The sequence below is a fragment of the Gymnoscopelus braueri genome (genome assembly GCF_963280865.1).
Source record: "Gymnoscopelus braueri genome assembly, chromosome: 8".
NCBI lineage: Eukaryota > Metazoa > Chordata > Actinopteri > Myctophiformes > Myctophidae > Gymnoscopelus > Gymnoscopelus braueri.
The window spans coordinates 14,057,953-14,081,524 of record NC_137609.1 but is presented as its reverse complement, the minus strand read 5'-3'; the positions used below and the strand labels follow the sequence as shown (position 1 = coordinate 14,081,524).

The following is a 23,572-nucleotide window of genomic DNA, read 5'->3' as shown; positions in this document are numbered from 1 at the left end:
CTCTCCTAGGTTCAGGTTCAGTTGTGTACCAGATGATTTCCATGCTACACCACGCTGTATTTTTTCTTTTTAACCTTCTTCCAGTGTAGCTACAACTTCCCTGAATCATAAATATTATGTTTTTCTGATTGCCTCAAGACCTTACGTTTTCCTCCACCACCACGTCCATTGAGTGTTTGGTTTATTCTACTTTGTCACACCTTTGGTCTAAAATGACCGGCCTATCGGGAATGAGTGGGTCAGACTACATTATGTTTATCCAGCAGATGGAATACATCCCCCTACGCACAACCACTCACCCACACATGCACAACCGCATCCTTTCATCCATCCATTCTCATGGAGTAACCCCCCCAGAGTAATGTATCATATCTTCTCAAAGACCCCATAAACAGTATAGCCTAAGTTTTCTTTGTGACTTGTTCTCATTTTACTCTGTGAACACAATAGTCCAGCTTGTCCATTGACTATACTGACGGAGGGGAGGCGTGTGTTTTGGGAAAGGTGGACACTGGACATAATTGGGTACGTGGGTCTGTTGATTCTGGCAGGATACAAGTCTGTGGGTTGCGGAGTCCAGGAGGCTTCCGGGCAACTATGTCCATACAACAGTTTGATGTCCATTCTAGAGTTATTCTATTACGATAACAGCGTCTGGACGGCGTAAGATACACAAGAATGTTACGAATGGCTCTTGATGTCACATGGGTGGACCATATCAGAAATGTGGACCTCTACGGAGGCCCCCCGCGCAGGTCATGGACAAGGTCAGGGAGAGAAGGATAAGTCTGGAGGGGCACTGTGTGTGTCAGGCTCCCGGGACTGGTGACAAGCAAACTGACACTGTGGGAGCCAACCTGGGGGCAAAGCTAGGAGGGGTAAGACCTATGTTGACAGTGGAGTTAGCAACACTGCTGAGCTCAAGACCCTGATGCTGGATAGGAGGGAGTGAGGAGCTGTGGAGGGCAGCGATCCAGGAGTCCAGAGTTTGGTGTCGGCTAGTCTGCACTCTCACATCGCATCACATCACATCTATTTGATAACTGAGATACATAGCTGGCTGCGATCAGAACGTTTGGGACAGGTGGATGGATCGCCTGCCACTGATACTGATACAATTCAGGTCCTGAGACAAGCAACAGCTTATGAGCGCCTGATCCATTTCAAAGGCTGCTGCTTCCCCTTCAAAGTAGCACATACACAGTACCAAGAAAACCTTGCAAGTAGGAATAAAGATCGGGGCAGCATGTGACGTCAGGAACAGCTATGCCTGGAATATGCAGATCTACACAGGGAAACCTAGATGGAAGGCTGGGGGAAAAAACAGGGCATGTGCAGCATGTTGCACTGGACATGACAGGGGTCTCCAGGGGCATAATATCACATGATACCTTCTTTAAATCATATGCACTTGGTCAGCTGCTGAAACGATAGCTCACCATGGTGGGGACACTGAGAAAGCCTGACCTGACCTGGCATCGACCAGAGTAAAAGAGACACTCTTGGCAGTATTTGCTTTCACTGACACACACACTCTTGTGTCATATGTTTGCAAGATCACCACACAAAGATGGCTTGTGATTCACCTTGTGGATCACAAGAATTGAACTGGAAAGGTGTGCTCAATGCAGCCCAAGTCTTTGTCAGGAGGCAATGCCCAATAATAACAGTGATGTATGCAGTTAAATTCGTACCTACAGTACAGCCATGAGAGAGAACAGCAGCATGTGATTACCATCCTCTCTACGGTCTTCCTCCTTCTCTCTCATACACATTCATTGTCTACCTCTCTTCATCGTTCTCTCCGTCTGGAGCATGTGATGACGTTTTGGGGATGTGCGTGAGAACGAAGAGGCACATGGCAATGGCTGTGGGGGTATAATAAAGGTTCTGATTACATTATCATGGTGCAACCAGAGTAGACAGGCTATATGGAGACAAATCTTTGGACAGTGAACACATGAAAAAGTAGTGTGGCATGCTGTCATCACTAGAACAAACCTAAAGTTACAAGGTTATAGCCTAATACACTTGTATGCGTCGGAGAGATCCTGCACATAATTGTGAACAGATTTCTGTCATTCAAATTTCTCTGTGATCGGCAAAGTCTTATTATTAATTGCTTGTCAGTTATGTTTGTATCACAAGGCAATCAAAAGTTGTGATTTTCTGCCCTACACTTACTTTGTGAGAATTAGCCAAGATGATTGGCTAATTCTGATCCATAGCCTGGTGGGAAGCTTATCCTATAGTCTGGTGGGACTGATTGCTCTGTGATAATGAAATAAAAAAAATAATGACCAAGTTATTATGGACCAATTTGAAAGATATTAGAGGGTTGCAGTCCTTCGCCTGCTGTTAGTGTGCAGTGCACAAGACATATGACGCTGGTTGGCCTAGTATGCAAGATTAGCTGCTGACCCACACATACGGGCGAACACATGATCTCTTGGTAGAGATAACCAGCAGCGAGCTGGCCTCAAAATGGTCACAGCCAGTTTTACAGTAGTAATGCAATGCATAGGCTACACTAGTAAGAAACATCGTAGAATGACGTTTAGCAAGATTTTCCACCTTTGCAATGTGTTGCAGACTGAAGTGATGGTGTGTTGAAGTTGTAGAGCAGATTTGGCACATTTCTGTGCCTTGTGGTACCCATGGTCTTGTATAGCATTAACAAACATGGGTGAAACCATCACATTGAAAGGTAGTTTGATTTACTATAAGATGAGACATTTACCATAGTTCTATTTTGGGCATGTCATTATAGGCGAACAGTTTCAAAATCTTACCATAAAATAAAGAAATAAAACAATTGCTGATCTACAAGCTTGAGCTTGTATTTTCGCTATTTGTTGTACAACATTGGTCATATATTAGGGCTTAAGTGGTTAATTACAAGACTGAGAGACCAGAGGAAGTTAATAAAATTAAGCAAACTGCAGGAAATACACTGCAGTTGGCACAAATTCAGAATACCGAAAAATGGGACAAATACATTAAATTCTGTTACTTTGATTTATTTCCATAACCTTTAACTATCATGATACATGACACTTAACTGAGGCTGATTATCCTATAGTACAGCAGAGTAGTGACTTGTACTAGCCTGATTATCAGACTGAAGCTCCGTGGAGCTTCAGTCTGACAGTAGGCGATTACAAGGGGGAGGGGATTAGAATTTCCCTAAACCAATCCTAAGGGATCCCCACCCCCACCTCAGACTCTCATTGGACGATACATTTTGTACCGGAGAAATCCTAGGTTCACATTTACAATACCAGACCAAGAGGCAGTCCACTCAGAGAGTGGGCGGGGTCTAGGGTATGGAACCAGGCTAGACTCGTACAGTTTAGAGAGTGAGTTTTAGATGCAAGGATGTCATCTCGGTGAAGTACAAAAATGAACCAAAAATTATATATATCCATATGCCATTAACCCAATTTCCAAAAACCCATTTATCAATTACAGTAACACACAAAATAAACACTGTTCCAAGGACTGTTATATTGAGTCCTACCCAAATCCTGTTCATTTTGGATGAATATTGTTACATGAACGCACCAGAAATAGTGCCTGACTGTAGAAAATTGCCTGCATAGCTTACAGTTCAACACACTTAAACAGAAAACATGGTTCAGTAAACTAAGAAATGGTGTAATAGGGTAACCAACCAAAGCAGACAGCGCTTCTTACGCATCTGTGTATTCGGACCCCAAAAAGACACAGACTATTCAGTTACTCCACTTTGCTTTTACTTCCAGTCAATTGGATAAGTATCATCAAACAATTAACGTTGACATTCTAGACTAGAAGACCAGAATTCTAAAGCCTGATTTATACGACGTTGTCCCACACTTAAAATAGATGATCTACAAGTTAGATCTGCTATTTTAGATGCAGCAGGACACTATCATACGACAGCAGAAAGCATCAATACAAAAGTTTGTCCAGTCACCAGAAATGGCTTGTGATCCACAAGGTGGGTCCCCAGATGTTCAGACAGAGTCTCTGAAGAAGAGCAACTTTAACCACTTCAACCCTATAGCGTCCCTTATTCTGGGCATTTTATAATAGGATTGTGTTGTGTGTAAGCTTGTAGATTGCCATTTTCAGCAGAGTTTTAGTGTAGAGGGGGAAAAAAGAGGTAGCCAAGGATAGCGACCTGGGGGACCCCGGTCACAAAGTATATACTGTAGGGTTGAAGTCGTTAATGGAAGAATATTCTATTATTTGATAGATCGGGTCCCGACTGTATGGTGAATGCAAACTTGGGGTCCCATGCAGCTGTGATGTGTGCAGTTCAAAAGAGGTTGGGGTAGAATCTCAGACCCTCAACTGAGTCATCTCTGCAAATATGACCCATCTTCTCAGCCAGCAATAACCTGGAAGAGGAGGAGAGTGAGGGACACAGGATGAAGAGTAGAAAGCAGAGAAGAAAGAGAGAAAGGAGACATATACAGAAAATATTAGAATAATAATATAATATTTTTTATTTCCAGGTACTGTATGTCTGCACATAGGAGAAATTTGTCTCAGAGTATTTAACAGAATAACGACGGCATTAACAACTTAAACTCTGAATAATTTGTCGTACGACAAATAAAAAAATAGCCGAAGTACAAGCTCACAACACGTTGCATTGTGATGCGTTGTGAGCTTGCAGATTGGCTATTTTCTCGATAAAAAAAATAAAAATTGGAACGCCAGGATGAAAGTAGTTGAGACCTATTTACAGAAGGAAATGATATACAATATGAGGCTAATATTAATTATTGCACTGATATTATGTACAAGGTAATGGCATGTTATGTACAGTACACCTGCTCTAATATCGGCAACAACAGAATAATTAACACACTACAGTCACAGTACTTTAACATTATCTGGGTTCTGGGTAGTTTTTCGGTGCTCACCGTTCTTTAGAGAGAAGAACAGAGAGACCCAGAAGCTTTGCAAACTCCTCTGCCGTTAATGAACCTTTATCTGTCACCTGCAAAAGAGAGAGATGAGAGAAAAGGAGAAAAGGGGAGAAATCACACTTTTTTTCCAGTTGATAAAACATTATAGACACTCGTCAGAAAGGGTCGGGGATGAAGTACGATTAGCCTTCAGAGATCGGGATAAAGCATTGATCACCTCTATGGTTTACTAAACACAGAACAACGAAAATATGGCAGTTTGTCATTGTGAGCTACATCTGGGCTTCATCAGACCTAAGCAAAGTATGTGTGACCCAAGGATTGTGGTTAAATGATCGGGATCTTAATGTTCAGTGTGTGGATTATCCATCCTTATTCATAGTCTTTTTTACAGAGTGGATCTGCAAGAGGCTAGCCATCTATGAGAGAGTCTGTGTCTGTCTGTACGGAGCTAATCTCACAAACCGCTGAACCAATCAGTGCCACACTTAGTAGTACCTCCACAATTTGTTTTCACATACGTTTTGTACTTTTTGAAATATTTACTTTGAAGATGACTAGATGACGATGTCACAGGCCGGCCACATGAAGCCCGAGGCCCACATTGTAGCCACGCCATTTCTATCCCAAGATCCACATAATTTATTTTCTTTTTTTTATCCTGCACCTGAACTCAAATGGGTTGTATGTGCACACTGGTACCCTTTTTCTACATTTGGGCTCTACATTTTGGGCCCTATCTGTGACCTCACCCATTGCTGTAACTCGGAACTCTGTCACAAATTTAAAAGTGTTGACATGTTCCTATGGATGTCTATAGAATAAACTATATGTGTGGTAAAATGATATTCTGCTGTGAAACATTTAAAAAGTGCCCTCCCAATCAGCAGAATTGTCCAGGCGAAGAAGTGGAAAGAATGGCACATTACGCTGATATGGGCCATATCAGCGTAATGTTATACTGCAGTGTCAGAACATACGTTGTCCAGTGCTGAGGCTATCATTTCTTCTTCACTGTGAGACTGCAGCTGTACCACCATCACACCACTGTCAAACACACGCAACCTACAGCGAGAGAGAGTATAAAGAACAGAGATGGGGTGAGGGAGGGGAAGATGGACATGAAAACAAGAGGAAGGATTCATATTGTAACTTGCATAATGTGTGATGGTATACATTGTACAGGCCTTGGCTGAAGGCAGTGGCACGCTGGCTGGATTGTTCATTGTTCATAATTGTTCATTATGATCGAGCAACAGATGTGTATTTGTTTGTAGAGTGATACTGTGTGTATAGTTTGTATACAGTAGTGTTGTTCCTGTATGAACAAACAACAGCACAATGTGTTGTCATGTTCCTGTAGAAAAAAAAGAACCTAATTGATCCAGTGCAGTTATGATTTAGCCAAAAGCTCTTGTTAATACTTTTTATTGGTTAAATATTTATAAAACCCACCAACACACACTCAACCTGGCATCCCTATTTTGGGCATGTCATCTCATTATAGGTGAAAAAATTATCCAAATCTAAATAGTTAAAAAATACTGTAGCGGAAATAGCAGATCTATGCAATATGTTGCGAGTTTGTAGAGCGGATATGTTTGCACTGTTTTGTTTTACACTGTTGTACGGTGACATATAAAATAGGGCTTAATTGATTGACGGATAACCAATACCACGAATTTATGTAAAAAGCATAGAACGATGAAATATGGAGTTACATGTTTTCTGTCAGACAGCAACAAATTGTGATTTGAACTTCTACACACTGGACATAACAGATAGAACTAACAGAGAGGACACACTGCAAAATTCGGCAGTGTAAGAAAGGAGCCACATGGGTCCATTATTACACTCTCAAGAGTTAAATTAACACTCAGGGATTTGCGGTGTGGCAACTTGTTATTGGGCCAGTGCATGGGGAGGAAAAAATGTGCCAGCATTTCTACTGAATCTCTGGGAAGTTACAGGAAACGACACGGCCTCAGTGTGACTACTTCCAACAACAGGAAATAGGAAGGAAGTGCCTGGACGGTGCCTGAGAAGCAGGCGCCAGCAGCAGACTGCCCTTCAATGCTCCTCCAATACACACCCACACTGACCTATAAAAACATACACGCATCTGTGTACACAACACAATGAACCACTTCAATTCATTTCAATCCAGTTATACTCAGCTTAACCTATTCAATCCGGGAACGCATCTACGTCACTTTAGATTTTAGCTATAACCATTATTTTATACTTTGGCGGTGCCACGCTATGAGCTCGTAGATCTGCTTTTTTGAAAAATCTTGAAAATGTTTGCAAATCTTTGAATATATAGTTTTTAAAGCAAACATTTGTAACTCAAATCTTTGCTTCTGGGGGTGGGGGTGGGGGGGGGGGGATCGGATCCCTGAAACAAAATATTTTGAGATAGGGGGACCAAATATAATTTTGGGGGTCCTTGACATGAAAAGGTTTGGGCGACTGATTATAGCGACATACGTTTTTTTTCAAAAATCTGTTGAAAAAATTTTTCAAGACATTTGTCGAATCCCCAGAAGCAAAGATTTGAGTTACAAATGTTTGCTCTAAAAATATATACATTCAAAGATTTGCAAAAAAAAATGTCAAAAAATAGCAGATCAACAAGCTCATAGCGCTATGAGCTTGTATATCTGCTATTTTTGAATAGCCAAAGTATACGATAATGGTTAAAGTGGTTAAAATCTAAAATGATAAGATGCTTTCCCGGGCTTAATGGGTTAATTGTCAGTCCAACTAACAACACAGTACGGTGAACTGAGAAAACCTACAGTAGCTTGAAATACATGGTGCAGTGCAAACCTGAATAGTAAATCACACATGCAAAACGCATAAACACAAGTTCAAAACCCACCTCAATGGGGACTTCATTGACTCAAACATCTTGCACGCATTAACCAAATCTTCCGGAGACAGGAGCTGGGTAAAGTGGTGGGGAAAAGAGTCAACAGTTAGAATGTAATGGCACAGTAGTGGGGTCCCATGCACCACAAGGGGTCCTCAAAAGGAAGTTGAGGGAGTCGCAGGAAAAATTATGGAACGGTCTGATTTAATTAATCGTAAATTAATGCAGGAAGAGAATGATTGAAAATGACTTTTGTAATCAGATGTTCCACAATTATATCTCCATGCAAAATTACAGACAATTATACACTTATGTACTGACATATTTACTGTATCAATTGGGGATCCTAGACATGAAAAAGGTGATAACGCAATACCACTTTGCAAAGAAGGCAACATTAGGAGTTAACATTCATGACATATTTCACAAATGGAACAGACTCGCTGCGCTATTAGAGAGACATATTCGTCATAACTTGAGTGGTTGTGTAAATGGGGTTTTGGCTGCAGTTTTAGGCATGTCGTTGAGCTGATAATTGTTCTAAAGCTCCTGGGGAGGAACGTCCATGTTCGTCTTACTTCCATTCCTCTGGCTCGGTTGACAAGACAGTACACCTCAGTCAGAGCCATCATTCCACCGCGCTCCTAAGTGAGTGAGTGAGAGAGTAAGAGAGAGAGAGAGAGATAAATATATAAGTGATATAAAGAAGCATATTATATCTGCTATTATACACATAAGAGAACAGGTATATATACACAATTTCTGTACTTATATGCACACAAACCTCCAGAGGGGCCTGTAGCATATCTGCCAGTTGTTTGGCCAGCTGCATATGGTAGTGTGTTCCAGATCCATGCGTTTCTCTGGTCACAGGGTTGGCAATACCCATGCTCAGCAGGTAGGACTTAAACCGGATGGTCTGTAAAGGACAACAGTTTTGTTGATAGCACAAACTACCAGAAATAAACGCTTTATAAGACTTTTGAGAGTCAAGAAGTTATAGGCTGTACAACAATGTGCGAGTCCCTGAAAGCCTATGAAGTGCTCATGAAATATAGAATGCAATACATAAAATGTTTCAATCATACCACCATGTAATGCTATAAATATGCTCAATTTGCACACAATCTGATGTTGCATCCGGCCTTCCATATTTTGCACATGTAGCTACTAGATATACAGTAACTCCAGCAACTAGACATCTCTGTATGGCTCCATATATGTAGATATTTGTCATTCGATCCGTTTCTATTGCTTTATCAGGTCTTAATGCTTTTATGTACAGGTATGTTAATACCTGTACCTGTGTTTTTTATTATCACTGCCAGGAGGTCATACGTTCAGCCCTGTGCATCTGTCCATAGTTATCCCGACATCAGAGATGATGTGCAACTGGTAATCATACGCCACACTACTATTTCATGGCTGTAGGTATCTGCATACATCGCTGTTATTATTAGTGCATGAGATCTGCTCTTGATATCTCGATATGTTTTTTTATGCCCTTGCTGCAACCTAAATTTCACCTTGAGGGAAAATAAAGATCTGAATTGATGTATCTCCACAATAGGACAAAGAAGAAAGATACTGTAGCTATACTCTCATCTAAAAATCTAGGTTAAATTGACTTAAGTGGCATGTTTGAAAATAATGGAGTTTATGCACACACACCATAAGACACCCCCATGTTCTGCACAATGGCCCTTCTATGGACCTCTGCCTGGAATTTGCATACAAGTATGCAAGACTCTTAGTTTCAGGCCTGAGGAATTTATTTTTTCCCATATTGAAGGAAGTGGGTAACGTAAAACCTCCTCAATCCTGGAAAGCTTATTAGAAGAGGACGTTTTAGAGCAAAAGCTGTATGATCACGTGGTCAGCCAATGAAGCTTAAACAAAAAGGTTTGCTTAAACTCTCTTGGCCACCAATCGGAAAATTCATACAGGCCCTGAGACATAACTCATGACATGGAATCCAGTGATGGCCTCCCATGTGTTATTGTTGGCATCACTTTTCTGTGAGATCCCTCTACGTTGACATGACTTACTGTCAATATACTAAAATGGTATATAGGTTGTGGAATAACAAGGAAGCATGTGTCATTAAGTGCTGTACACTGCTGTTATTAGTGCCCCCTCTGGACATCCGTGGAGGGGGGAGGATATAGGTTTGCGCTCCATCTGTCCTTCCGTTCGTCTGAGATATTGCCTGTTGCACATCTCCTATACCACAAGGCCTAGCCTGACCAAACTTGGTACAGGATGGTTATATCTAGTGTCACGTACCAAATGTACCGTAGGTCACCGTAACCTACTTTTGTTATGGAATCTGGAGGGTTTTCTCAGTCGCAATCACTATTTCGTCCAGTGGGGGACAATACTTGCTTATGTGATGCAAATAGCCATCACATACAGCAGTGTTCATGTATGTGTATGTGTTGAATGTATTGCTTCCATATACTGTATTTTGCGCATGTATTGTGATGCATGTCATGCTGCACACCAAATTTGTATTCATGGTATTGCTGCTGACGTCACATCTGTATATCTGATGGTATGGTATCATATGGTATGACTCATACCTCATCCTCACTGATGGCACCCTGCTTGTCTTTGATCTTGTTGGCTATGGACTTGGACAGCTCCACCATCTCTTTGGCCTGTTAGAGAAAAGGACTTTCATACAGGTTTGGTAAACCACAGCACAAAACGGATGACACATAACAGTAGCCGACATAGGTCCGATGACCCCCAAGTTGAGCTTAATATATAAATAGGGCTTAAACAACAGCTAAGAAGTCATCAACACATAAAGAGTAAAGCAGATCATTAAAGACCATTAATTCCTTTAGGAATCAAGTAATCAACAGCTACAAGAAGCAAAGAAAATGACAAAGCAGGTTTTTTTTTACCTTCACCATTAGCTTACTGAGGTCCTCGAAGGCCTGAGAAAAAAAAGGAAACCAACATTGCTGATCGGGACAAAATATGTAAACAATTCAAAAACCAGAAAAACCACACGACCAGAGATTTAATTTATATGTAATTCCAGAGCACACCCCCTCAGACTCACACGCACCCCCCCCCCCCCTCTCACTGGCTGACATTAAAATCTCTCATTTTTAAGCTCCTCAATGCTCTGCTCCATTTTTAATCAAGCCAACTATGTATGTGGACATTCCAAACATACATGATCAACTTAACTGCAGCTCTATAGTATAACACATGACACAATGTTGACGCTTCAACAATGGTCACAGTTGCTCCAGTATTGCATTACAGTATACAACAAATGTCCCTCAGAGTCTCATGGACTGATTAACCTCAAATTAAATAAAAACAAAACAGTTGACAGACAGTGGAGTTATTTATGTGGTTCTACTTTCATGCAGTTTAATTTTAAGCGAATAAGATGTTTTTTTCACAATGTGATTGGGCCAGACAGATGCAGTATTTCAGCAATCATGAACTGTCATCATGACACATTTTGAGTTGTGTGCACATTATATTACAGATGTGTGATCTTACAGATTATATTTTGAACAAATATAGCTGCAAGAGTATGATGTAAAACAAATAACATTTGAGGTTGGACCCATGCTTTTTACATTAGATTAGTACTGAACTGATCACAATGTCAAATGTTGTCTATTCAAGCCTATTCACAAATGTTGCCTAAGAAGATGGCAAATTGGATTGGATATTTGACATAAAGTTTTCTCCAAAAATGTTCCAGTGATATGTATGTGCTGGCACAGTGCTAAAATGTAGTGTTTATTTATCAGGGACAGTGCACATTAATCAACATGTCAGTTTTCACATCCATGTAAATGAGCCAGAATTAGCCAAAGGCTAAATTTCATCTGTAGTCCCTGAGCAGGCTGTTAAAAGTGGTGATATATCCATACAAAAAAAGGCATCAGTACAAAACAAGACAATACATTTACAGTGAAATATGAGAAAAGACACCAGTGACAAAATGGAGCTGATAATTACCCATGATTACACATTTGGTTAGCTTTAAGCCATCTCTTAAGGTTGAACTTGAAGTGGATAATGTGAGACTGGTGACAGTCTGACTTATTTCAGCAGAGCACAATTGCTTAAAGCAGGGGTGTCAAACTCACGGGCCAGACCTGACAAAAAAAAACTTAATCCAGGCTGGATCTGATGTGCAATTGTGCATGCACAAACACATACACGTGTGCAGTCACCTGCCTTTGTTTTTTCCCCAACCTGTTCTCCGTGTCTCCCTCAATTAACTACTAATTGTTTCACGCCTAACTAATCCCTGGGCGCTACACCCGTATCACCCACTGCTTCTGGTACTTAGGATGAGTTAAATGCAGATAACACATTTTAATGTATGTGCAAATATACCTATACAAAAGGAGTGGGGACCAAATTATTACTATTATTATTGTCTCCGCCAGGCCAAAGGCATGGCCGAGACTATGTTTTGCACCCCGTCTGTCCATCCGTCTCTCCGTCCGTCCGTGTGTGTGTGTCCGTCTGTGAACAGCTAATCTCCGTTGGCTTGATCGCAGCGAAACTGTGGGCACACACTCCCAGGATGCCAGAGCAGAACCTCTGCCCCAAATTTTCCACATGGGCCTGTTATGGCCCTAGACACTAGGAGGCCAAGTTTTGCAAAAAAAAAAATTCTTAAAATTAGTTTTGGGCTTTTCTGCCTTCATTGATAGTTCAAGTGAAGAAGGACAGAAAAGAGGGAGAAACAAGGAGAGGCACAGCAAAGGTCATCGGTACCCGCAACATGCCCTCAGGTATTGGAGCCTATATGTGGTATGCGCCTGGACCGCTAGGCCGGCGGGCGCCCCACAAAACTTTTTTTTTTACAGTACTCCTACAGATTTCAAAACATCATGTCAAAACATCACGCAAATTGGTACACAGTATCTCTATAGTCATTAAACGAAACAGGTCTTTTAGATTTTTTATATTCCATCCCGATTGGCTAAGATTGGCTTCCAAAGTTTGCAGGAGTGCTCCATTTTGAACAAAATGCCTCAAATAATGAACGCAGCATGCGATTTCCGTGAAATTTTGCATGCACATTCCCACTAGGCCGAGGAAGAAATGCAACTTGAAAATGTTCAAATCAGCCTCAACAGGCCGATTCGCATTTTTACTGATCTGCGTAAAACTTTGTATAGCACTCCTAGAGACCAAGGAAAAACCTTCACATTTGCCTTTTAAAGCGCCATCAGGAGGCCGACTTATGTAAAACAATGTTTTTGATATTACTCCTTCAGATTTTATCCAAATTTCACGCAAATAGGTACACATGATCTCTATAGTCATGTGATCAAGACCAATCTGTTAGACGTTTCATATTCCATCCTGATTGGCTAAGATCGACATCTAAAGTTTGCAGGAGTGGCCTGTTTTGAACGAAATGCCCCAAATCTGATCAAGTGATCAAGACGGATCCGTCTAATTTCTTATATTCCATCCTGATTGGAAAATTCCGAACATTGCTGGCCCACAATAACCTACCTGACCTGGCGGAGACCAGTGCACAGAGGAGCACTTTTTCTAGTTTTTTTGTATTATGGTGTCTGATTGTATTGACGTATTACTCTGTGTGCTCGGTTATTACCAGTTTTTATGCTGGGGACTACGGATGAAAATTTTAATATTTTGCTAAATCCTGTGTATGTACAGTACAGTGCATTGTAGGCTATGTAATGTATGTTCAATGTTGTCCCTCCCAAATAAACAAATGAATTACATTTTAAATCCATCGCAAAAAAGCATTACATACAAATTATGGAGATTGCCTGCTTGCATTGACGGCAAACAGCAAGCGAAAGAGAACTATTCTGAAACTCACTTTTCAGCCAAGGTATGTTTTCCTTGTACCAAGTTTAAGTTTCCATGTCATTATTTCCATGAGATTCATGTCCAGACTGCAAAGAGTGGAAGTAAACTGGCCTTGTTGAGGTCCTCCAGGAGGACAGATTGGGAGTTCACAAGTCACGCACAATGGCCGTTTAACTACCTATTAACTACCTCTATTGTGTGTACACACAAGCTGCAGAATAATAGGGTCCTACAGTGGTAGGGAGAGATAGCGGTGAGAGATAGAGACACCACGCTGAAAGTAGTTTAAATATTATTTTTATAACTAACCCCTGTATTGGGAAATTGTACTGACATGGTAAATACAAAAAATATTCAAAAGTTTTTTAATAAAGTGTGGTTGCCACAAAATCCCAAGGCACACTTGGACTTGTCCCACAACACAGTTTAGCAACCACTGCACTAAAGTATACACAGTATACACAAAAAAACACTGTATGCATATACACCAACATTGGAAGACAGCTAATGGCTTGAAGTCATCATTAGACTGGTATGATCAAACTGCAGTGAATAGCCAATTTAATATTTAAAGAAAAATGTATAATCATAGCCTATATACACAGTAAGTGTATATAGTTAAATTGAAGTTCAATTCATGTAAGGTCTGGCACAATTACTGGCACACCGGGAAGAATGTTGAGTGCCAAAGCAGCTTTGATGTCTACAATTGGAATCTCCCATGGAGCAGAGAGAGAAAATAGATTCTCAGCTGGAGTATGAAGCCAGTATAGCAACACAGACGTGTCACTGAGCAGCTTCTAATTCACAAAGCATTGTGCTCAGCTTCAACATGTAACTATTATTGCCCTAAGCTCAAAAGAATCCCTTGACACACTCAGTTGCGTTTACCTCAGAGATGTTTTTGTCCGTTTCCTTCCTCTTCTCCTCTATCTTCCTCTCAATGCCAACAATCCCCACGGCACGCGTCCTTCCCGCCTGCATGGACACCACCCCCGGCCCCCGCACCGAGGAAGAAAATGCATTTGAGACCAAAAAACACTTGACACACAAATAGGAATACATGCCAGACCTGAAATACATACATACATACATGTCACACACAAAGAAATACAAAAACTTAGAAGGGCAAGGAAAGAGACTTTTTAAAGAGAAAAAGTACAGTAACTTGTAACTATTTTACAACACATAAAGCTGCTTAACAATGCCTCATGAATAATACGTCTTCCTTACTGTATCTACTGCCCAATACTACTTGTTGTTACAAAAGTGAAGTCCAACACACTTCAGCCAAGTTTCAAATGAAAGGGCATTATGAGAAAAAACTTTTTACCTGGGCACTTTACTCAAAGTAAGACACTGGAGCACTCATTAAGTCTGCACGTTTATTGCAGGGGGTGACTGACTGACACTAAGAAAGACGCTTCTATTTGAAGTGCCCAGGTAAAACGTTTTTTTTACTACCTGTTGTTTCTTTGTTGTACATAGGTAGGCACCGTGACTAAAGTAAATGACATAGAATTTTGTGACTCACATAGGTAACTGGCAACTAAAGGAATTTTGTGAATCACGTGAGTAACTGGCAACTAAAGGCTAATAAATGATCTGCTCTAATTACACAGTGTTGTTGAATACTCTGATTGGTCAATCAAGGTGTTATTTCCTGATAGTAGACCGCTGTTTTTAATAACAGACCAGTATTCTGCCTCTGTTTACATTGCAAGTGAAGCAGAAGCTTGTAAGCTAATAAAACATAAAGAAATCTGTATTTCACGTCACATTATTTATTTTGTTCTGTAAGTAGCCATGTATAAGCAGGATAATGTACAGTGAGGCATCATGGCCTCACATCTCTTAACATATCATCTTTTATTCTCCAAAGTTTTCTCCAAGGTTAATCTGGACTTAGACACCAGACTACAATGAAATTACTGCTAATGTATTTCTCATTTCCGATAAACCACATGCAAAAGCCAGTCATATAAAGAGTGAAATGTGGTGATACCTATTAAAAGTTGATGGATATCGTCTGAGAATATTGTGGTTTGTAGCTGTCGGGCCCTATAGTATAGTAACAATGATGCCATCCTGTGGCGACAGCCGCCATTGCTTTATCACTTCAGGATCCACTGTTCACACCTAACTCCAGGAGTGCATCCAAATAGTCAAATAAAAAGAAAGAGGGTAAAAGATATCCTATTTCCTTTCATAGCCAGTGTTCCTTGACCTGGATAGAAAGCGTCATGAGGTCAAGGAAAGACGTGAAGGAGAATTCATAACGGAATTAGGAAAAGACAACCAAGAGAATGCGACTTACGGTAACTTGCTGCTTACTTTCATGTCAGTTAACTCTGTTAGGAGCCTTCCTAAGCAAAAAAAGACTATTCGACTACACTCCAAGACAATGGAGAGGAGGATATTCTTATGGAATGGGAATGAGGTTTCTGCTCAACAGCAGCTTCTGACCTGGGATCTAGTTGCCGTGGGCATAGGCTGTGACGCTGGCGTATTCTCCCATCTCTTCTGAGTCATCTCCTCTGTCAGCCTCCTGTGGAACTTCAGACAAGCAAAACTGTGTTGGTTTATGTCAATACTGGGGATGCACTAATGCATTGATCACTGATCAATCTCGATATATGATGCTTTATAAGCATATATATAAACACCAGCCAATACTGACAGCTTGTTATACTTCCGTCAATTTTGGTTTCACCTGTGTGATACATAAACCTTCCAAAGAACACATCCCTCAATGTAATGTAGCAAAGTTGAACATTTAACATGTATGGCACATTTAACATTTCTGCCCATGACAATATCAAAATTACCTCAATCTGGGGGCGCTGATAGCTGAGAGTGGTTAAGGCGCATATGCCTGACATGACAGCATAGGCTCTGATGCCGGACAGCGAGTCCCAGGTTCAATTGCCCGGCGGACCTTTTCTGCATGTCACTCCCCGACTATCTCTCCCTACACTGTGTACTATCAATAAAGGCAGAAAAATCAACCAAAATGTCTTTAAAATAAAAATATAAATCAAAAGTTACCTCGATCTGTCCATGTTCTTTGAAGGACAGCTTGATGAATGAAAACTTGCTGTGTTGGTAAGGACCTGGCTCCTTGTTTGCAGGTGCTGCATGGAGATGGACGACTATTTTTGCACTAAAGGATAGCAGAGTACAGTAATCATTAGTTTCCCACATTATCCACCAGCGTCATGGTTAATTGTTATGTTATCAAAATTTTTCAATCTAAATTTCTTTCTTTCTTTGGATAGAGCCAAGATGCACAGTGCACAGTACTGTAAGTATGAGCACAGTACATACACAGTTAATATAAGCACAGTACACAGTAAATATAACCACAGTAAGTATTTATAAGCACAGTACACAGTACAGTAAAAATAAACAGTAAGTAAATATAACCCCAGTAAGTATTTATAAGCACAGTACACAGTACAGTAAAAATAAACACTAAGTACAAGCAGAGTAAACAGTACGTAGTAGCACAGTACACAGCGACTAAAGTATACTTGACATTCACCTTTTTCCTATTCCTGCTGCTTGCTCCTCAAAGAAGAGGATTTGTGACAGTGGTATCGCTATGCAACATTCCTAAAGAAGACAAGAAGCACCAATAGACTCAATGGCACAATGATGTTTAATAATTAATAAGCAAAAGTACCAGTTCTCCTACTGTTAACCCAATAAAACCGAGAAAGCATCTGTGTCATTTTAGATTTTTGCATTGGCTATTCGAAAAGAGCAGATATACAAGCTCTTGTACATCTGCTATTTTTCTTCCCATTTTTGAGCGTTGAATAATTTAGAATTTTTAAACACAAATATTTTTTGGGAGGTCCCTGGCACATCATTTTGGGAGTCCTTGAAACAAAAAAGTTTGAGAACTACTGATTTAGAAGACATTAAAGAATGTTGAACAGCACATTTGCATGCTCTTACATGGTTCTTAAGGTCCCTCCATATCAGTCGATGGGTGGTGAGCAGAGTTACACCAATATCCAGCTTGGCCTGCATGGTAGAATGAGAGAACCAAACAGGTAGGGGTTAATGTTCTGCTAGCAACATAGATAGCAGGACTACTTCTTGCCAGTCGGTATTTACATAAATGTCATATTGCCATTATAAACATGTAATATACATGTGTGTCAATGCTGCTATAGGGGAGAAAACAAACAAATTAAATCAAATTTCCATAGAATAAAAGCATTAGCACTGACTCATGGATTGTTTATTAGTTTGTTTTGGAGAAAGTTTACATCGTTGACATTATGTCTGCTGTACCTTATCGTCACCGTCATATAGTTTGACGCCCCGTTGCTGGATGACTAACGTCTCGTTCATCTCCAGGAGACCATTCGACCATGTGAATCTGTCCATGTTTTACTGTAATTCAAAGATATAACTTGAGTTTTATTCCACTTTTATACTGCTAGTTAGCAGTGTTCAGTCAGCAAATATAACGGAGCAAATATAAGACTTCCGGTGGACGATCTCTTCAGAATAAGAGTACCCTCTAGAGTAAAAAGAAACCATTGAAAACCATTGAAAAACGGTTCATTTGCACATTAAAACTATAAATTAAGCATTTAAACGAAGCTATATATCACATATTATGTTTCTGTGTAACAAAAACGGATTTAAAACATTAATTATTTATCTAAATTGATAGATGCTGTTCAAAGGAGTGCATAGCCTATACAAATTGGACACTGGACAGGAGACGGTGCTTAGTGCCGGAACTTCTGAGGTACGCACGCGTTCGGGGAGACCCCCTCTACACAGCCACACTCTCCGCTAAGCGGCACTAAGGTGTAAAAAAAAGTGGCGGGCCGTCCAGTGAGGTCAAGGGTCAGAAAAGGGCCCTTTTCAGTGCATAGCCTATACAAATTGGACACTGGACAGGAGACGGTGCTTAGTGCCGGAACTTCTGAGGTACGCACGCGTTCGGGGAGACCCCCTCTACACAGCCACACTCTCCGCTAAGCGGCACTAAGGTGTAAAGAAAAGTGGCGGGCCGTCCAGTGAGGTCAAGGGTCAGAAAAGGGCCCTTTTCAGTGCATAGCCTATACAAATTGGACACTGGACAGGAGACGGTGCTTAGTGCCGGAACTTCTGAGGTACGCACGCGTTCGGGGAGACCCCCTCTACACAGCCACACTCTCCGCTAAGCGGCACTAAGGTGTAAAAAAAAGTGGCGGGCCGTCCAGTGAGGTCAAGGGTCAGAAAAGGGCCCTTTTCAGTGCATAGCCTATACAAATTGGACACTGGACAGGAGACGGTGCTTAGTGCCGGAACTTCTGAGGTACGCACGCGTTCGGGGAGACCCCCTCTACACAGCCACACTCTCCGCTAAGCGGCACTAAGGTGTAAAAAAAAGTGGCGGGCCGTCCAGTGAGGTCAAGGGTCAGAAAAGGGCCCTTTTCAGTGCATAGCCTATACAAATTGGACACTGGACAGGAGACGGTGCTTAGTGCCGGAACTTCTGAGGTACGCACGCGTTCGGGGAGACCCCCTCTACACAGCCACACTCTCCGCTAAGCGGCACTAAGGTGTAAAAAAAAGTGGCGGGCCGTCCAGTGAGGTCAAGGGTCAGAAAAGGGCCCTTTTCAGTGCATAGCCTATACAAATTGGACACTGGACAGGAGACGGTGCTTAGTGCCGGAACTTCTGAGGTACGCACGCGTTCGGGGAGACCCCCTCTACACAGCCACACTCTCCGCTAAGCGGCACTAAGGTGTAAAAAAAAGTGGCGGGCCGTCCAGTGAGGTCAAGGGTCAGAAAAGGGCCCTTTTCAGTGCATAGCCTATACAAATTGGACACTGGACAGGAGACGGTGCTTAGTGCCGGAACTTCTGAGGTACGCACGCGTTCGGGGAGACCCCCTCTACACAGCCACACTCTCCGCTAAGCGGCACTAAGGTGTAAAAAAAGTGGCGGGCCGTCCAGTGAGGTCAAGGGTCAGAAAAGGGCCCTTTTCAGTGCATAGCCTATACAAATTGGACACTGGACAGGAGACGGTGCTTAGTGCCGGAACTTCTGAGGTACGCACGCGTTCGGGGAGACCCCCTCTACACAGCCACACTCTCCGCTAAGCGGCACTAAGGTGTAGAAAAAAGTGGCGGGCCGTCCAGTGAGGTCAGGGGTCAGAAAAGGGCCCTTTTCAGACAATAGTGTATACAAGTGGCCATACCCTAACCCAATAGTGTATACAAGTGGCCACACAACCCCACACCATAAAAGAATACAGACACAACAGAGCCTTTTAGGTAGTTTGTCCAAGATACAGTAAATCACAGTACATGCTTTAACTTTGTACTCAGATAAATATCTTTTTGCCTGACAACTCATGCATAACACAATCTCGCTTTTCACGGTGGCTTTTGAAAGTGTTGAGGCTCACATCAAACAGAACAGCTTTGGAAAACAAACAAGTGAAAATACCACAGCTGCTGCCGTCAGTTTGTTCTGTGAAATTGGGACAACTGTGATAACACTCATATCTAAATGTAATACCCATACCTCTACCATACAATGCAAAGTACTGTAATGCTAAGTACCTTTGCAGTGGAAAAAATGCCTTAACCAGGTCTTGCTCATGCACACGTAGTGAATCCATTATCACAACATCTAATACTATAACATCACCATTCACTGTCTTTTTGGTGAAATCTACCGCGATGGCTCCCCAATGGGACTTATTTGCGTTGACGGGCAATATCACCAACTCGTAGTTCCACCAATTGCGTGATGCTCGTGGTACATCTGGGAGGACACTGATGTCATCACACCAAAAACTCTGTAACTGTTGGCTTACAAAAGTGCTGGGACAAATAAATGCATTTTTTTTTCTTTCAACACTCGAAAGCAAGAGCTTATGGTACTCATCGATCATCTTATCACTCAGCCACTCGTTATTCTCCACAGCTGCCTTTGGAATGGATCTCCTTTTTCTAGCCCTCTATCTGTCTGTGCATTTATGTTTTTGTTCGACCTGCTGAAAGTTGATTAGTTTCACACTATTAGTTTTCTCGTATGACACGACAAAGCAACTAGCTGTGGTCAGTATTTTTAGCATCAGCTCAAAGGTATAGCCTGCTGTGTCATTGGATGCTTTTGTCATGATATGCCATTGCTGGTCTTTACACGTGTACAATGACACATATGGTGACTTGTCAAAAAATGCACAAATGCTGGACACAGCATAATCATTTTGGTGGTACAGACAGGAGAGAGTGAACGTTTTGGGAATTTCTGCACCAGATCTTAGCAGGAGAAGTAAAGTCTGTGGGCTGTGAATTACTTGATAGGTTGATAAGCTTAAGTCCTGCTTACATGTTTCACATTGGTCAAGTTGAGCAGAACATATTTTTGCAACTGTGTCCAAGATGTCTTTTTGTGACACTTCAAGTGGCTGCACTATGAGTTCTGACATGTTCTTTCTAGATGGTACGGCCTGGTCACCACATTGAGTACAAATATAGCGACCAAGACTTTTAAGGCAAAGCAGGTCATTTCCAAGGAAAGGAGCCCCAAGTGTGTCATTCACAAAGCTGTTTAATATGTGGTACACGTCTGTCATAGAAAATTGCCGAGACACTAATGACACCACCTGAGTGTTGGCAAGTTTCTCAAGCGCTCTTTTAAACAATGCTGGGGACTGCGCTGCTGCTGCTGCTGCTGCAAGCCGTGTGAGATTTTTGGAAAGCAGATGTCTGTTTTAGAAATGTTAGTATTGGTAATGGTATGGCTTCACACATATTGTGATTTGGTCTTTCATTGCAAAAAAACACATCCACACCATGGCCAATATCTTCCCATTGCCCATTGAATGTGGATCAAAGGCCAATTTCAATAACGACCTGTTAGGGCGTAGGCGAATTCTTATAAATACACACACACACACACACACACATACATATATATATATATATATATATATATATATATATATATATATATATATATATATATATATATATTATTTACTCTTTACCCGATGCTGCAAAGTTTGCCTAAAAAAAACCCTTACTTTACAACCTTCTAATCAGCTGTGACCTGCTAAAATCCCCTGCTCATTATAATCACAGACACGATACCGGCAGCATAATTAGAAATAACAGATTTTTTGTATATACATTTCAACAAAACATTTTAACATACTGTACAACAAGATCATTGATGCACTAACCTAACAATCAAATATTCACAACCTCTGTAGAAAATATAGGTTTAGTGTGTGGACTACAGTGGCTGGATTCAGACAAAACTGTTTTTTAACTACTGTAGTTGTTGCATTGACACACACACACACACACACACACACACACACACACACACACACACACACACACACACACACACACATATACGTGTATGTATATATATATATATATATACATATATATTATATTCAATGGTATTTGGGCTTTGTGCTCTAAAGAAATTGAGGTAAAAAAACACCATGCCATGAGAAACACACACACACACACACACACACACACACACACACACACACACACACACACACACACACACTGTATTGTATTGTTAAATATGTTATAAACCCCCCACATGTTACACCTGTACAAGCTACTATTATTATTTATAGAAAGGGGATTGCCATCTTTGGCATTCCAATTTAAATCTGAAACCTGTTTACAGTCTAATCACAGTGGTTAAACATGGGTGTATGGAAAATGTGCTAAGTGCCCATTGAATGTGGATCAAAGGCCAATTTCAATAACGACCTGTTAGGGCGTAGGCTAATTCTTATAAATACATCCATCAATGCAGTGGTGGAAAAAGTACTAAAATGTTTTACTTAAGTAAAAGTATCAATACTGCAATGTAGAAATACTCTGCAAAAGTAAAAGTCCTGAATTCCAAATGTAATTAAGTAAAAGTACTGGTATCAAAATGTAATTAAATATACAAATATTTTGCTTGTAGATCGGCTATTTTCAAATTGCCAAAGTTTAAATAGGGCTGAAGTAGTCTTGTATAAATATAAAAATATTTTGCTTGTAGATCGGCTATTTTCACATTTCCAAAGTTTAAATAGGGCTGAAGTGGTCTTGTAATTATAATCAAAAATATACAAAGTAACAAGTAACTAGTATAATATCTGCCTCTGAAATGTAGTGGAGTAGTACTTAGTTACTTTCCACCACTGTATACGTGTATTTTTCAAAATGCATAGTACAGTAATTGATTACATGTACTTAGTTACTTTCCACCACTGTATAAATGTCTTTTTCGAAATGCATGTATGTCTTTCATAAAACATTAAATGCGATGCTCTTACTTTGAAGGCAACCGGAAACCTTATATTTGCTAGCTCAAAAACCGGATGTGTTATATTTGCTACCGGAACGGAGCTGCTGTCATTACTCTTCTATGTTTACTTCCTGTACAGTGTTGCCAGGTTCTTTGAGAGAAATAAGCAACCAGGTCTAGGAAAACAAGCCCAAAAAAAGCGACTATAGCTACATGAGCACACCGGCTATTTCAAAATAGCAGATCTGCTATTTTCAAAAACGCTTGCAATATAATGTAGATTCTTTTTTGAAACATTCTAACAACACAAATGCTCCCCTTTGGCACAAAACATTTTTATGAAAATATTTGAGAACCGCTGGTTTAAATAATATATTAAAACAATTGGAAGCAATCCTAAATAAGCAACTACACGTTAGAAACCAGACCAAAAAAAACGCAACCCGCAACTACCAATATTTACGAGCAACTTTAAAGAAAAACAAGCCCAAAGTCGCTTATAATAAGCGGATATGGCAACACTGTTCCTGTACTGTACCAAAAATATGAGCCTGGTGGTACGACGGTGTCGCGCGCCAGAAATATCCTATCTACAAGCTCACAACGCGTAGCGGATGCGGAGCATTGTGAG

The 23,572-nt window shown here is 40.9% G+C and overlaps 1 protein-coding gene across 1 annotated transcript; it reads right to left on the bottom strand.

Moving 5' to 3' along the window:
• Positions 1-3,045: 3,045 nt before the first annotated feature.
• vps36 (vacuolar protein sorting 36 homolog) lies at positions 3,046-23,086 on the bottom strand. Its single transcript, XM_080434883.1, has 15 exons — positions 23,050-23,086; positions 17,947-18,096; positions 17,605-17,673; positions 17,186-17,256; positions 16,690-16,804; positions 16,108-16,197; positions 14,533-14,619; positions 10,710-10,742; positions 10,380-10,457; positions 8,582-8,716; positions 8,376-8,441; positions 7,807-7,871; positions 5,903-5,987; positions 4,917-4,993; positions 3,046-4,385 (listed from the first exon to the last, which is right to left on the bottom strand). Exons 2-15 carry the CDS (start codon positions 18,040-18,042, stop codon positions 4,304-4,306), a joined length of 1,149 nt encoding a protein of 382 aa, XP_080291009.1. The 5' UTR covers positions 18,043-18,096; positions 23,050-23,086; the 3' UTR covers positions 3,046-4,303.
• Between the last annotated feature and the right edge of the window lie 486 nt (positions 23,087-23,572).

Bases quoted from the DNA above. Each gene is read 5' to 3' on its own strand.
- vps36 (XM_080434883.1), bottom strand. From the start codon at position 18,042: ATGGACAGATTCACATGGTCGAATGGTCTCCTGGAGATGAACGAGACG. The intron at 8,717-10,379 runs GTATGAGTCATA...TGTCCTTTACAG, and splicing joins GTGCCATCAGTGAGGATGAG to ACCATCCGGTTTAAGTCCTA. The intron at 4,386-4,916 runs GTGAGCACCGAA...CTCCTCTTCCAG, and splicing joins GTTCTTCTCTCTAAAGAACG to GTTATTGCTGGCTGAGAAGA.